We start from the raw sequence: 16,118 nt of genomic DNA, 5'->3' as shown, positions 1-16,118 counted from the left end.
TTGACCGAAAGTTGTCTGTTCTGCATATAGTTTATTTTATTAAAACAAATAGGTTGTTTATATATATCGAGTGATTGGAATTTTTTTAAACTTATTTTTCCATATAGTCGCACTCTTTGTTTGAATAAAATCAATTATAGGCGCTGAGCTTATCTGATGCTTTAAGCTCATTGTTTGATGAAATAAGACACAGATGACTCGAGGGAGCCAGAGATCAAGATAACCAGAAGAAAAAACCTTAACCTGACCCAACCATCCTCCTGAAGTTGCTGGTAATAGGCTACACAAGGAGTCCACAACCTTTCTCATGAGCAATGTCAATTTATCTTACAATTTCTACCGATTTGCGTGCTAGTTATGGTTTTTAAATGCACTTTTTCATGGAACAGTTTAATTTAATTTAGAATAACATCTTCGTATCTCAAAATCATTGTCATGTGGTTAATCAAAATTCTATCCAAATCGAAAATAAAAATTATACAAACTTAAAATGCAACTTCTATTGCCATTGCAACTATGTAAAAACAGCCTACATTAAGCCAACAAATAAAAACATTGCAGCCTGCAGGTAGAAAATATCATGATAAAATAAATATCTTATATATCACATTGGCTACGCATGGCCTGTCTGCAACGAACTTGAAACATTGCATCAACTATTAACTTGGGTCTGGCCCAGCTCACACTAGCAAACTTGCAACATTGTATAACATATTCTGGGCACTCAGTTTCCTGTGCCAGTGAGCTCAGGACATACACAGCTGTAGGCTATTTGCACAATGGATAAGAAGCAATCAGGTAGGTCTATTTTATGACGTTTCCACTGGATAAGAGCATGACATTTTTCCCTTTCACGCTGAGTTGTTATCGAAAGGGAGAGAGCTGTAAAGATTTTTCAAATACACTACCGGTCAAAAGTTTTAGAACACCTACTCATTCAAGGGTTTTTCTTTATTTTGACTATTTTCTACATTGTAGAATAATAGTGAAGACATCAAAACTATGAAATAACACATATAGAATCATGTAGTAACCAGATCAAAATAGCCACCCATTGCTTTGATGACAGCTTTGCACACTTTTGGCATTCTCTCAACCTGCTACAGCTGGAATGCTTTTCTAACAGTCTTGAAGTTCTCACATACGCTGAGCACTTGTTGGCTGCTTTTCCTTCACTCTGCGGTCTGACTCATCCCAAACCATCTCAATTTGGTTGAGGTTGGGCGATTATGGAGGCCAGGTCATCTGATACAGCACTCCATCACTCTCCTTCTTGGTAAAATGGCCCTTACACAGCCTGGAGGTGTGTTGAGTCATTGTCCTGTTCAAAAACAAATGATAGTCCCACTAAGCACAAACCAGATGAGATGGCATATCGCTGTCGAATGCTGTGGTAGCCATGCTGGTTAAGTGTGCCTTGAATTCCTAAATAAATCACAGACAGTGTCACCAGCAAAGCACCACCACACGCGTCTCACAAAGACACGACGGTTGGAATCCAAAATCTCCAATTTGGACTCCAGACCAAAGGACAGATTTCCACTGGTCTAATGTCCATTGCTCATGTTTCTTGGCTCAAACAAGGCTCATCTTCTTATTGGTGTCCTTTAGTAGTGGTTTCTTTGCAGCAATTCAACCATGAAGGCCTGATTCACACAGGTCTCCTCTGAACAGTTGATGTTGAGATGTGTCTGTTAGTTGACCAGAATTGCACTAGTAACCGAAAGTTAGCAAGATCTAATCCCTGAGCTGACAAGGTAAAAATCTGTCTTTCCTACCCTGAATAAGACAGTGTTCGTAAGCCGTCATTGAAAATAAGAATTTGTTCTTAACTGACTTCCCTAGTTAAATAAAGGTAAAATAAAAAAAAAAAAAACCTAATGTAATGATGGACTGTCGTTTCTCTTAGCTTATTTGAGCTGTTTTTGCCATAATATGGACTTGGTCTTTTACCAAATAGGGCTATCTTCTGTATATCCACTAGAGGTCGACCGATTATGATTTTTCAACGCCGTTTCCGATACCGATTATTTGAGGACCAAAAAAAGCCCATACTGATTAATCAGCCGATTTTTATAAATAAATACATTTGAAATGTTTTTATATGTATGTATATATGACAATTACAACAATACTGAATGAACAATTATTTTAACTCAATATAATACATCAATAAAATCAATTTAGCCTCAAATAAATAATGAAACGTGTTCAATTTAGTTTAAGTAATGTAAAAACAAAGTGTTGGAGAAGAAAGTAAAAGTGCAATATGTGCCATGTAAAAAAGCTAACGTTTAAGTTCCTTGCTCAAAACATGAGAACATATGAAAGCTGGTGGTTCCTTTTAACATGAGTCTTCAATATTCCCAGGTAAGAAGTTTTAGGTTGTAGTTATTATAGGAATTATTGGACTATTTCCCTCTACACCATTTGCATTTCATATACCTTTGACTATTGGATGTTCTTATAGGCAGTTTAGTATTGCCAGTGTAACAGTATAGCTTCCGTCCCTCTCCTCGCCCCTACCTGGGCTCGAACCAGGAACACATCAAACAGACACCCTCGAAGCATCGTTATCCATTGCTCCACAAATGCCACGGCCCTTGCAGAGCAAGGGGAACAACTGCTTCAAGGTCTCAGCGCGAGTGCCGTCACTGATTGAAACACTATTAGCGCGCACCACCAGTAACTAGCTAGCCATTTCACATCGGTTACACCAGCCTAATCTCGGGAGTTGATAGGCTTGAAGTCATAAACGGCTCAATGCTTGAAGCACAACGAAGAGCTGCTGTCAAACGCTGTGCGAATGAATGCCTACGAGCCTGCTGCTGCCTACCACCCCTCAGTTAGACTGCTCTATCAAATCATAGACTTAATTATAACATAATAACACACAGAAATATGAGCCTTTGGTCATTAATATTTATAAGATAAGTTTAATGCTAGCTAGCAACTTAACTTGGCTTCTTGCTGCACTCGCATAACAGGTAGTCAGCCTACCAACCAGAAGGTTGCGAGATCAAATCCCCAAGCTGACAAGGTAAAAATCTGTCGTTCTGCCCCTGAACAAGGCAGTTAACCCACCGTCTAGGCAGTCTTTGAAAATAAGACTGTGTTCTTAACTGACTTGCCAAGTTAAATAAAGGTAAAAAAAATAAATAATCCACAATCGGTGTCCAAAAATGCAGATTACTGATTGTTATGAAAACTTGACATAGGCCCTAATTAATTGGCCATTCCGATTTAATCGGTCAGCCTCTAATACCCATCCTACCTTGTCACAACACAACTGATTGGCTCAAATGCATTAAGAAAGAAATTCCACAAATACTTTTTAACAAGACACACAATTGAAATGCATTCCAGGTGACTACCTCATGAAGCTGGTTGAGAGAATGCCAAGAGTGTGCAAAGCTGTCATCAAGGCAAAGGGTAGCTATTTGAAAAATCTCAAATATAAAATAGATTTGTTTAACACTTTTGGTTACTACATTATTCTATATGTGTTATTTTATAGTGTTGATGTTTTCTACAATGTAGAAAATTGTAAAAATAAAGAAAAACCCTTGAATGAGTAGATGTTCTAAAACTTTTGACCGGTTGTGTACATTGAGGAACTATTGTCATTCTCAATGAATGTAAAAACAGACTTTGTTTGCTTTCTGTTTTAGGTGAAGTAAACAATACTCTGAGAAGCTCCACTTCTTATTAGTGGTGGTGCGTTAAGCCAATCAGAAATACAATCAGATCGCCAAATGTGCACATTTATATGCCTACATTTGCACATAGGCCTACTTCAGAGCATAAACGGGTGCGCGTCCTTTCTCAACGTTGACAGGAGCGCTCCAAACAAAGGAGAAAAGAACAACTTGGCCGCGGGCGACCATCAACCAGTCAACTCATTGGGGTCAGCCCTACCACACACTGTTGCTTTTGTTCATGAGAACCAAGTGTCAACTCACCATGGGTCTACTACACACTACTATGGGCCATACAAACAGTACTATTGTGAGAAATGGCAAACAGAAGTCAATGCTGTATGGAATTTACACATTGTATGTTTAACATGGAGGCCTAGCTGGTGTGGTGGCATTGGTGAATAGTGTCAGATTCTGCTGAAATGTATTTTCCTACTGTGGCCTCTTCCATGGACGGGAGGAGGCAGAAACAGTGAGACAGGTGCTCAAACCAGAACAGCTGGCCAAGCCACACACACACACACACACACACACACACACACACACACACACACACACACACACACACAGATCAATGATTGAATAATCAATTGGGCTTAGAAGGAAGTGAAACAGGGTAAAGGTCATAAAAACTTGACTGTTTGGAATAAAAGTGTTTTTCTTTTCAGAGGGTCACGTCCTTTAAGGAGCTTTGAGTCAGCAGAGAGATCATGTGATGGAATATTCCACTGTGTGCATCAACACTGTGTTCTCCTTTAGGAATGTTTGACAAAGACACACACCGTTTCCATCCTATTCAGATATTCATCTAGTTTTAAGACCCGTCCCTGCCCTTAATCAGGTAAACTGTCCTGTCCAAATCAGAATGGCTTCCCTCCTGCAGTAAGGGCCACACATTATTACAACAGGTAATTTTAATACAGGTCACCACCAGGGACTGGCCACACACGTGACACCCCAGAGGTTACCGAATGGAAACTGTGACCTGTACTGTCTTACTGTACTCACTGAGGGATTTGCGTGGTAGAGATATTTGATTCACAAAGCCTCAGGCCTGGAGAGCAGAGCAGGTAGTGTGTGTGTTCTTGCACACTAGTACCAGACTGCAGCTGGTAGACTTAAAGCTACATGATGTAACTTTTTTGGGCAAATCGACCAAATTCACATAAATGATAAATGTGAGTTATAGATCTGCCATTCTCATTGAATGCAAGTCTAAGAAGCGGTATATCTGTTCTATGTGTGCTATTTCTATTCTTCCCATTCTTAAGTTTTGTTTTTGCGTCTTTTACTTTCAGTTTTCCACACCAGCTGAAAATACAATATTTTTGGTTATAGAAAATATATTTCACAGCAGTTTAGATGGTACAATGATTCACTACACTTGTTTTGTCACAAACTGAAATTAGGCGAACAATTTTAGAATTTTAGCAACCAGGAAATGGTGGAGAGATTTCTGCATATTGCACCTTTAAATACTCTACCTGAGTACAACCTCTGTGCACTTGTCTCTCTCTACGCTGTGCTGGGGGGACAGAATCTCTTTGTTGTCTAGTCTTTGATGTAAAGGTGTGCATGCGTCTGTGCTGTCTGGTTTCTGGTGCTCTTCATAACTATCAGTGACACTTGGGTCTTTCCTGCTGTTTCTGCCACTCAGATCAGACAATGGTGGAGTGTTCTAGAATATACAACCAGTTCTGAGGTTCCACCTGTCACTGTCTGAGGTCACACTCTGCTGTTCTAGGTTCTGTCTTCTAGCCGACTGGCTTGTCAATCACAGCCAATGGCTAGTATGATTTGTTACTCACTACCTTTCATGTAGCAGCAGCTGGAGACAACATCTCAGACAAGAGTTGATGATCTCTGCATGCAGAATACAAGTAGTGTTGTCAAAAAGTGTCAGTCGAGGGTCCAGACACAATACCTCTATACTGTTAACTTGCATGTAGGCCTGTGGGTGTAGTCTTGAGAAAATGGATGTGTAGGCTAGTTTTAAAGTTTGTGGGCGTTGTATGGAAACATGTGCCTCCCTCTTCTTCCTCCCTGCAGAGCAGCTGAGGTTCAATGTGAGTGTTTGTTATTGTTAACCATCTCCAGACCTTTGTCCTACCCTGTTAGTTAGTCTCATACACACCCACACTATCTCTTTCAGAGCCACTTTGCATAACACTCATTGTGTGTGTGTGTGTGGGGGGGGGGGTGGCTCTCAGCCATTCTTTCCGTCCTCTCTGTTTTGGTTTCATATTCCTATTTTCCATTCCCTCATTGGAACATTTGCTTTCTCATACACACACACACACACACACACACACACACACACACACACACACACACACACACAGATTGTCACTTCACTACTAACACACAAACATTTACACACTACATTTAGCACATACATTATAGACACACTTGCTTAGCCTTTACTTTAGTCTCTCTCTCTCATACATTTTCCTCTCACAGCACCTCAGTGCTATTAATACCACTCTCATAAAAGCTTCTGTGTTATCAAGCCTCCAGCTGCATACTTTCCATAAGAACCAGTTCTCCTTCATCTCTCTCTCTTCTTCCCTTACCTTCCACACAGACCTCTGTTTTTCAGGCTGTCTCTCTCCCTTTCTCTCATGTACTCTGTGATTCTGCCACCTCTCTTTTAGTCTCTCTCTCTCTCTCGTCTGTGTCTCTCTCTCTCGTCTGTGTCTCTCTGTAGTGAAGCTCTTGGGCGTATTTATACCCACGACTGACTCTCAGCAGGCCAGAGTCAAGTGCCCTGATAAGCTGATTCAGTGTGTGTGTGTGTGGTTTTATTGTGTCAGAGTCATGGACCCAGTTTCTGATTTGCACATATTTTCCATTCACAACTAAGCAACATATTTGTCATATGTTTTGTTTGTGTGATTGAGCGAGAGAACAAGAGAAGAGTGAAGAGATTGAAGTGTTAGTCTGCTAAAGATTGATTTCGTTATTTTCCAGTCCTCTGTCTGTCTGTCTCTCGCTCTCTCTGTGTGTCTCACTGCCTCTCTAATTTGTCAGCAAAGGAGCTAGCGAGGGAGGGAGGGAGGGAGGGGAGAAAGGAAGGACACACCCCCTGTGTCAGCGGGTTGGCTGGGAGTGAATGAACCATGGAACGAAGGAAGATAAGAGAGAGAGGGAGGGGCTGTGGTGTACGTCAGTAGTTGTGACTCTCATATAAGTGGCTGCAGAGGCAGAGAGAGCTGGAGACCAGACAGAAGGCTCTATTATATGAGACTTTTACAAATGCAGCCCATAGTCTCGTTGGAATGTTCTACAGCCTAGACGGAGGACTGTTTTCAGCTGTCGTGTAGCTGCCTGTCTCTGTTCTACAGACCTCACTGCCAAGGGTGGAACCTGAGAGCTAACTCTGCATCTGGGCTAGCTGCTCAGTAGCTAACTGCTTCCAGCTTGAACGTCACTGGACATTTTGGCTCTTCATTTGGCCAGGACTGCAGGCTTTTGCAGCTCTCTTAGAGGGGTGAGGACTGTACAAACAGAGAGAGATAGAGAAGAGGAGGAAGTAAGGGAAGCGGGAAAATATATATATATTTTTTTGTTGGAACGAGATCTCCCTCAACCCTCACGCTGGGGAAGGCGGCGCAACCCCCCCACACCTGTCATCTTCATCCTGGCCCCTCCTCACAAACTCTGACCTCCCGCATTATCAGGTGGAAAGGCCTCTGTCTCCCTGCCCTTCCCATCATGCACCTCAAGACCACCAAGTGTAACGCCTTCTGCCTGGTTGCCTCGGTGACCAACCAGGAAGTGTTTGACAGGCCTGAGTCCCGGGTAAGAAGGCTTTATATGTCGCCTCTGATCTGTCTTCTAAAACTGATCTAGGGTCAGATTCTGTAGCCTTTGAGGTCGATTGTAATGGTTAGGTAATCTGTTCCTAGATCTGTGCTTGGCTGCAGCTTGTGATCCATTCTCTCTCAACTAATCATTCCAAACGGCTTTAGACCAATGAGATGCAGCGGTTCTCATGGTCTGTGCTGAGCTCCTATCAGACCGCTGTCACACTGGGTCTTTCTTTAGCGATGGACCCCGACGCTCACCAAGGCCAGGCACGCACACAAGTTGAGCGGGGTTGCCATGACAACCGGGCAGTGTTCCTCATTTTAAGGGGACAGTTTAGTCAAGCATTTTGCAGCAGCTATTTTTAGAAGGGGGGGTGGGTAACATTAGGCCTGAAAGACTGAAGATATGAAACAAGGTTGGTGACAGTGTTTTTGGGAACAGTACTTACAGTACAAGTCTTCATACACTTGACAAATATGCCTTTCAAATCACAATGCATTTGGCTTTTATGGGGTTTGGTTTTATTGTCATTGTGCCTGGACTGGTCTTGGGTTTTATTTGAATTTTTTACCCATTTTTCTCCCCAATTTCGTGGTATCCAATTGTCCCATCGCTGCAACTCCTGTATGGACTCAGGAGAGGCGAAGGTCGAGAGCCGTGCGTCCTCCAGAACATGACCCAACCAAGCTATACTGCTTCTTGACACAATGCCCGGTTAACCCGGAAGCCAGCCACACCGATGTGTCGGAGGAAACACCGTACAACTGGCGACCGTGTCAGTGTGCATGCGCCCGGCCCGCCACAGGTGTCACTAAAGCGCTATGGGACAAGGACATATCGGCCGGCCAAGCCCTCCCGTAACCCGGACGACGCTGGGCCAATTGTGCGCCGCCTCATGGGTCTCCCAGTCGCGGCCGGCTGCGGCACAGCCTGGGATCAAACCCGGGTCTGTTGTGAAGCCTCTAGCATTGCGATGCAGTGCCCTAGACTGCTTAGCCACTCGGGAGCCCCTTGGTTTTAGGCTTTTTGTTGGGCTTCTCTCCCACTGCTGGTTCTCTCCCAGGCCACAGTCTCATAACTGTAGTTAATGTTTGTTATCTGTGGGATCATGGTGACTGAGAAGTTTTGAGAAGCATAGCCTATTTCTGGGTAAACAGACCATTATGTATTTAATGTATTACGACATCCCATTACTAATGCTGTGTGGCAACATCACTATCCAACTCACCCTGTACCTTCTCTCTCTTTCTGTCTCGCCCTCTCACCCCCTCTATTTCTCTCACCCCCCTCTCTCTCTTCTCTCTCACCCTCTCTTTTCTCTCTCTCCTTCTATAGGCCAGTTTTGAGTCTCTGTTCCGCTCCTTCGACCCGGATGTAAACTTCCAGTTCTTTAAGAGTTTCCGGCGTGTGAGAATCAACTTCAGCGATGCACTGGCTGCCGCTGAGGCGCGGCTCCGACTGCACAAGAGTGACTTCAACGGCAAAGAGATGCGCCTCTACTTCGCACAGGTAGAGACACGACTTCTGTACATCACCCAATGCCCCCATACTTTCAGTTACTTGGATCTTTTGGTAGTGGAAATATGCTATGCATTACAAATTATAGCTCCCAAGTGGCGCAGCGGTGCACTGCATCACAGCGCTAGAGGCGCCACTACAGCCTCGGGTTCGATTCCGGGCTGTATCGCCGTGATCGGGAGTCACATAGGGCGGCACACAATTGGCCCAGCTTCGTCCGGGTTAGAGGAGGGTTTGGCCGGGGGGGCTTTGTAAATAAGAATTTGTTCTTAACTGACTTACCTAGTTAAATAAAGGTAAACAAATTATTTAAAAAACATGTTCATCACTATTTATCTAGCAGCAGTGTTGGCACTGATTGATTTTATTGATCTACATTGAGCCTCTTGTGTCTCACTTTTCCCCTCCCCTCCCCGTCTGCCCTGCAGTCCGTCCTCATAGGCAGTCCCCGCCTGGAGCCCCCTAAACCAGACAAACAGTTCCTGATCTCCCCCCCAGCCTCGCCACCGGTGGGGTGGCAGCAGGCCCCGGACGCCGTGCCCGTCATCAACTATGACCTTCTCTGTGCCATCTCCAAACTAGGGCCAGGTACAACACACACACACACACACTTGCTACAATGAGGATGGGAACCTAAAATTAGAATTGATTTTAATTCAATGTGATGGAATTACAGTAGCTGTCCTTTATATTGCCATCAGTTTGATTGTGGCCAGTCCTACAGTATCAACGGTCCTCTCTCCAACTCTAAATTAGGTGAGAAGTACGAGCTGCACACCGGCACCCCCACCACCCCCAGCGTAGTGGTCCACGTGTGTGAGAACGAGCAGGACAGCTCGGGGGGCGAAGACAACACAGAAGGAAGCACCAGCAGCAGCAACCGCCCCCCTCGCCCCAAAATCATCCAGACACGGCGTCCGGACATCACCCCCGGCGTCATGCAGTGAGCAGCAGAGAGAAGGGGCGCTCTAACATCCACAAAGCATGTCTCCCACATCTGCCTCTCAGAAGTCAATGACAACCTGGCCCTGGGAGGATGCTGTTGGGACATGTAATACATCCTCTCTAACACTAGGGGGAGTCGCCTCTCAAAGCCCTGCCTTTTCATGGAGAGAGAGAAAGGAAAAGGGAGAGAGAGAGACATTCATCTCTTATCATTTCACATTTAATTTCTCTTTCGTCCTTCATTTGGAACAATATTAGACACTTGAGAGAAAGAGACGTAGACAGAGAATAAAGAGCAAGGGATGTTTTGAATAGTTTTGCTGTAAAAAAAACTGTTTTACTTCATTTGCTTTGTAACCGTTGTATATGTTCATGGTCAGGCATGGTAGTGAGAGAGAGATGTTGTAGTCCTCTCTAGAGAGACACCGGGGGATCAACTTTCTTTGGATTCATTGTGACTTGTAATTCAGGACCCCGTAACAAACCCTGTCTATAGACTAATTTCATACTGTACTGGATCCATCATTTTCTTGTCTATAAGATGTGCGCGCATGCTGCAGTGGAGGCCGGCTTGTAATAATAGTGGGTGAAACGGCGTCAAACTATGTTTAGTGTATTTGATACCATTTCACCTATTGCGCTCCAGTCATTACCACGAGCCCGTCCTCCCCAATTAAGGTGCCACCAACCTCCTGTGGAATGCTGCCATCACTAGCTCAGCGTTTTACAATGTTTCACTCATCAAGGAATACAAATGACATTCTATTTGATGACATCACAATAAACCTAATTATTATTCATGAATATTCTAATTCCTAATCGTCTTTACTCCAGGCCTAACATTTGCAAACAGAACACTTCAGAGTAACTTTCTTGGAATTCATTCCTTGACAGGTTAATTTGCTATTAAATTGACTTTTTGTTCAATAATGACTCATCTGCTTCCATAGCATTGAGATATGTTACTACAAACTCCCCTTGTAGTTCATCCTCCTTTGACAGAAATGGCTGCCATATCACGCTGGTCACACGTGGCAGGGATGGCCTCCTGCATGGGTCTTCATAGCTTACTGTACATTTTTGCTGCACATCTTTCTGGCCAGTATGGCTGGTATCACTTGACTTACACTGCTATTTTGGGGCTGACTGGGGGCCATTAGGGCTCTGAACTGCAGTTACTGTAGGAGGGTTGGTTGTGTGTGCTGCTGTCAGAGAGGGGGGGGTTCATAGGTTGTAGTGGGAGGCTTGTGTAGATGCACTGTGAAATGTTTAATGCATGCGCCATCACAGCACATCTGGAATGAAGTTATCCACCCCAGCGTTTTAGTTGCATTAGACATTTAGCTACTTTTGTACTCTGGACTATTGACATTCATTACTATACTTTGAATAATAATCTAATGAGTTATCATGTAATAAAGACTTCACCGCTAAATTCATGTGAATTGTGTTGGTTTATTTTCAAATGTTCAACATAGGCAAGTACTGCCTGAAGCCACTTCACATTCTGGCCAATTGGTGGCACTTCGCTGCCTCCCTATGGTGACAGTTGGATGTGCACCCTATCAAACTATCACTTTTACAAGTTAGTTGTCACAGGCACAAAAGTACAGTGAAATGCTTAACTTGTAAGCTCTACCCAACAGTGCAGTGCTCAAAATCCTAACTAATAATTAAGAAAAACATCAGAAATAAGAGGAAGCTATATAAACAGGGTCAGTGCCAATACCAAATTTACAATGTGCAGGGAACTGAGCCATGTACAGCCACTAAGACTTCTCAATAGTCTAATACATTTGATTAAATGATTTTCACTTAATGGAGATAATCAGCAAGTTAAAATAAAAAGCTATAAAATCATTAAAATAAGTACCAAAAGTACACTAATCATACAGACGAACCAGGGGAAAAAGTCAACATAATGCTTTAGTGCTATAGTGGCTTCCTCATCTCATCTCCTTTATCAGGGCAAATTAAATGCCCCCTAATGTGTAGTCAATAGACTGACCACCTCTCCATCACACCACTGTCTCCAACATTCAGCTCTATACATCAAATGTGACAAAGAAAGGCCACTCCAACAGAGGTACAAAAAGTCTTTATTTACAAAACATCTGGTGGCTCTGAAGTTAAAAGTTTGTGTGGAAAAAAAGAATGACACCCACAGCAATGTCCAGGACCCCAGGCCTGTTCTGGGTGAATACTGTCCAACAGGAACTAGACATTCTCAACACTTCCTCCCCAGATCAGCCAATCAGAGTTCCGCCCCATCCTTGGAGCATGTAGGTCCCCAGTCTGGTCAGATGACATACTGTAGTTCCTGGGAAGAAAGAGGGGAAATGTTTAGCTCAAACTGACCAATAACTACTGTACTTTAAGGCATCATAGCCTTTGAAACACCCATTGTTATCTCTCAGTCTATATTACTGACTGATTTCCAAATGGACTCATTTTGGATTGTATTCACTTTCACCTTTCATCTCCCTTGTTCCTCCGGGTCAGTCATCCTTCTTGTTGTCCAGGAGCTCGTTATCCAGGAGCTCCTGCACCTGCTCCGCTATCCTCCTCTGCTCTGCCCTCTGTATCTTCAGCTTGGCCTCTTCCTTCTTAGCCTGATAGATCTTCACTCCAGCGAAACCCAGGCACAAGACCAGGGTCTTCAATGCCAGGATGTAGAAGAGCAGAGGGACATTGTCCAACGCCTGGAGGGAGAGAAAGGAGCAGGGTGATGAGAGAGAGAGAGAGAATGAGGCTGTGTGCTGTGTGTTTAGGTCATGAAAACTCATGAATGTTGGTAATGTACAGGTTAATTCACTATAGAACAAATCTATAAAATATAAAATCAGACATTCTTTGGAAAACTAGAGGGAAAGAAAATGAGTGCTTGTTTGACCAACAAAGTTGTCCGACTTAATATAATCCTCTGTCATGCTCAATTGCACAGTGGACCAAGTAGAGGACCAAGTCACTCTCCACCAGCCCCTCAAGGAAGGAACACTCTAGAACAACGGTTCTCAAACTTTTTCGGTTACTGTACACCATCTGAATTTTGCTCTGCTCGGAGTACCCCCTTGTGCATTTTACCAGTAAGCCTATGGTCTCATGAGCCTTACCCCCTGTGGATTCCCTGCTCTAGAATCCCACAAGGGACCAAAATACTACACTGACCCCCCCTCAACCCCCGCACCAAAAAGTCAAAAGACTAGAAGTCAGCTGACACCCAAACAGTCACCATAGTTGGCAGGACAGCTACAACCATCCGTATACTAGGCCCGTCTTCTGTCTGTCACACACACACACACCTCAAAACAAATTAGCTGATCTTTCTATAATTAGAACCTATCAGTTCAGTTACTTGTAAAATGAGCTGACTTTTAGATCTGCTTCTCAGCGCAATGCCTGCTCAAGACGTCCCTCGTGAACTAGACCACATAAACGGTGCTGCGTAGGCTGCAGTATTTATAGCAAGACTATCCTAAAAATGTTGCATATGCGTCACTGTACAAAGCACTCATAACAATGTAGCTAACCAACAAGAGAATAAAAAACATCTTAAAACGTAACACTGCACTGTCCATGCAAATAGCAAGTGTCACTATCAAGTCACAACAACATTGGAGAGGATGCTTGCCAGACATCAACGACCTCGTAGCGAAATAAGGAACGATTTATAGAACACAATACAACATGGGATGCTCAGCATATGTTAATTGTTACTAATGAATAGACTTTTATAAATATATCTGATTTACCTTCCAGTTGATCATGTGGTCCATGTCTGCTGTAGTTGGACGGAACTGTGTTAAGAAAGTGGCTTTGGGTGAAGTTTCCCCTAGCACAAATATATGTAGCACTGCTCCGGGAAGAAGGAAAGTATATGTGTTACTTTTAGAGGCGGGGCTTAAAACATTCTACCAATAAGAACGCACAATATGTTTGATGTACATTATTTCGACCAATCGTCATCTAAGAGTCGTAGAACAAACTGGTAGGTTTTAGCCAATGAATGGGCACTGAGAGTTTCACGGGAAACATGTTATGACGAATGGAAAAGAACCGTCGAGAAGTGACTACTATAAAGTTACAACCTTGTAACGGGGTTTGCTAATCTGATTAGCCATGTTATTATTGCTGAATCAGATCAAATTATATTTATAGCCTATTATAAACCAGGTAGTTTGGGACCAGGATGCTGATTGACAGAAAGAGCATTTCAGCTGTGTGTATACCAGAAAATATACCATGGGTATGACACAAAATGCTTGTTAATTATGTTGGTAACCAGTTTATAATATTGTAATGACCTGACTAGATCATAAATGAACAATTGTCCAGACAGAGGCTTGAGTTTGCGAATTGACGGTTTATTAAACCAACTTTACACAGGCTACTGTTTGGGCCGTAGCACACGCCAAATAGATGACAGATAACCCACAAGCCAATCGTGACCTTCTCTTGTGAAGCCCAGACGTAAGAGAGAGAGAACAAAGGCTGAACCTGGTCTTAACTTCCAATGCTCCACCCCCCTGCCCAACCCCCCTCCACGCCACTCCGCCAACCACCAGGATGCCCGGCATCAGAACATTCCAGGCATTCCCGTGATTGGCAGATAGCAGGTTGATTGACATGTCGGACCCCGCGAACACCGGGTACTGGTCAGTACAACACAACCACCTCCTAGCCTAACACATAACACACAGCTGTCTGTGCGGGTCGCTACAATATGAATAAGGCACCTCAGGGGTTTATGGTTTAGGCCTATGGCCAGTATACACTACCACTGCTAAGGGCTGTGTCCAGGCACTCCACTTCACGTCGTGCGTAAGAACAGCGCTTAAGGGGGTATATTGGCCAATACCATACCCCCTCGGGCCTTACTGCTTAAATGTATGCTGTGTTCTATGGAAAACAATGTTGGCTATTTGAGGTCAAGCTACTATGACAATGCAGTATTGTTCAGTATCCTCTAGAGGGCGATAAATGACCTCTCCACCAGTCTGTTGCGTAGGGCGTTTATACTCCTAGGCACAGATCTCAAATCAGCTCATGAATCCAAAATCAAAACGTTAACCATTACGACCAAAACACCAAACTGACCTTAGATCAGTGTCTGGAGCAGATCACTTTGTCAGGGCAGTGATCATTGTTGGTCACCACCCTGACAAAAGTGATCCGCACCAAGGCGCCCGTGGTTTCTTCTTCTACATGCCAGGATGGAGACGAGCAGAGGGACATTGGCCAATGCCTGGAGGGAGGGAGAGAAAGGAGCAGGGTGATGAGAGAGAGAATGAGGCTATGTGATGTGTGTTTAGGTCTACAAGAAAAAGTTACAGAGGCCCATGAATGTTGGTAATGGTTAATTCACTATAGAACAAATCTATAAAATATAAATCAGCCATTCTTTTTTAAAATTTAAAATTTAATTTTTTAATTTTACCCCTTTTTCTCTCCAATTTCGTGGTATCCAATTGTTTAGTAGCTACTATCTTGTGTCATCGCTACAACTCCCGTAAGGGCTCGGGAGAGACTAAGGTTGAAGGTCATGCGTCCTCCGATACACAACCCAACCAGGCCGCACAGCTTCTTAACACAGCGCGCATACAACCCAGAAGCCAGACGCACCAATGTGTCGGAAGAAACACCGTGCACCTGGCAACCTTGGTTAGCGCGCACTGCGCCAGGCCCGCCACAGGAATCGCTGGTGCGTGATGATGCAAGGATTTCCCTACCTGCCAAACCCTCCCTAACCCGGACGACGCTAGGCCAATTGTGCGTCGCCCCACGGACCTCCCGGTCACGGCGGGTTACGACAGAGCCTGGGCGAAAAACCCAGAGTCTCTGGTGGCACAGCTGGCGCTGCAGTACAGCGCCCTTAACCACTGCGCCACCCAGGAGGCCGTAAATCAGCCATTCTGTGGAAAACTAGATGGAAAGAAAATTAGTGCTTGTTTGACTAACAAAGTTGGCCTTTCAAAGTGTGTTGCATTATGGTTATAAAAAGACTTGACTACATGTCGACTGAATTAACTTTACAAAAATCTGTTTTTTATGATGTCGCCCTTCAAGTCGCTGCAGTTGGTTCTCACCAACTGCGCCATGCAGCCATCACCTGGATTTTGGGAGGCGCTAATTGTCAATCAATGTTTT

The 16,118-nt window shown here is 43.9% G+C and overlaps 2 protein-coding genes across 3 annotated transcripts; one reads left to right on the top strand and one right to left on the bottom strand.

The window, feature by feature from the left end:
* The first annotated feature begins 6,898 nt into the window (after positions 1-6,898).
* On the top strand, positions 6,899-11,410 carry LOC118376968 (calcipressin-1-like). Its single transcript, XM_052512326.1, has 4 exons — positions 6,899-7,499; positions 8,844-9,017; positions 9,455-9,614; positions 9,783-11,410. Exons 1-4 carry the CDS (start codon positions 7,413-7,415, stop codon positions 9,971-9,973), a joined length of 612 nt encoding a protein of 203 aa, XP_052368286.1. The 5' UTR covers positions 6,899-7,412; the 3' UTR covers positions 9,974-11,410.
* Positions 11,411-12,053: 643 nt separating this feature from the next.
* On the bottom strand, positions 12,054-15,087 carry LOC118377067 (small integral membrane protein 11-like). 2 transcript variants are annotated; one of them, XM_035763899.2, is made up of 4 exons: positions 15,069-15,087; positions 13,724-13,824; positions 12,445-12,673; positions 12,054-12,291 (listed from the first exon to the last, which is right to left on the bottom strand). In XM_035763899.2, exons 2-3 carry the CDS (start codon positions 13,745-13,747, stop codon positions 12,470-12,472), a joined length of 228 nt encoding a protein of 75 aa, XP_035619792.1. In that variant the 5' UTR covers positions 13,748-13,824; positions 15,069-15,087; the 3' UTR covers positions 12,054-12,291; positions 12,445-12,469. The 2 variants fall into 2 exon arrangements, with proteins under 2 accessions (XP_035619792.1, XP_035619791.1); XM_035763898.2 differs by lacking the exon at positions 15,069-15,087 and having other exon boundaries at positions 13,724-13,843.
* Positions 15,088-16,118: the final 1,031 nt, after the last annotated feature.

This window comes from Oncorhynchus keta, unplaced genomic scaffold (assembly GCF_023373465.1).
Source record: "Oncorhynchus keta strain PuntledgeMale-10-30-2019 unplaced genomic scaffold, Oket_V2 Un_contig_8209_pilon_pilon, whole genome shotgun sequence".
Taxonomy (NCBI): domain Eukaryota; kingdom Metazoa; phylum Chordata; class Actinopteri; order Salmoniformes; family Salmonidae; genus Oncorhynchus; species Oncorhynchus keta.
The sequence above is the reverse complement of the archived record's forward strand: the minus strand, read 5'-3'. Positions and strand labels throughout refer to the sequence as shown.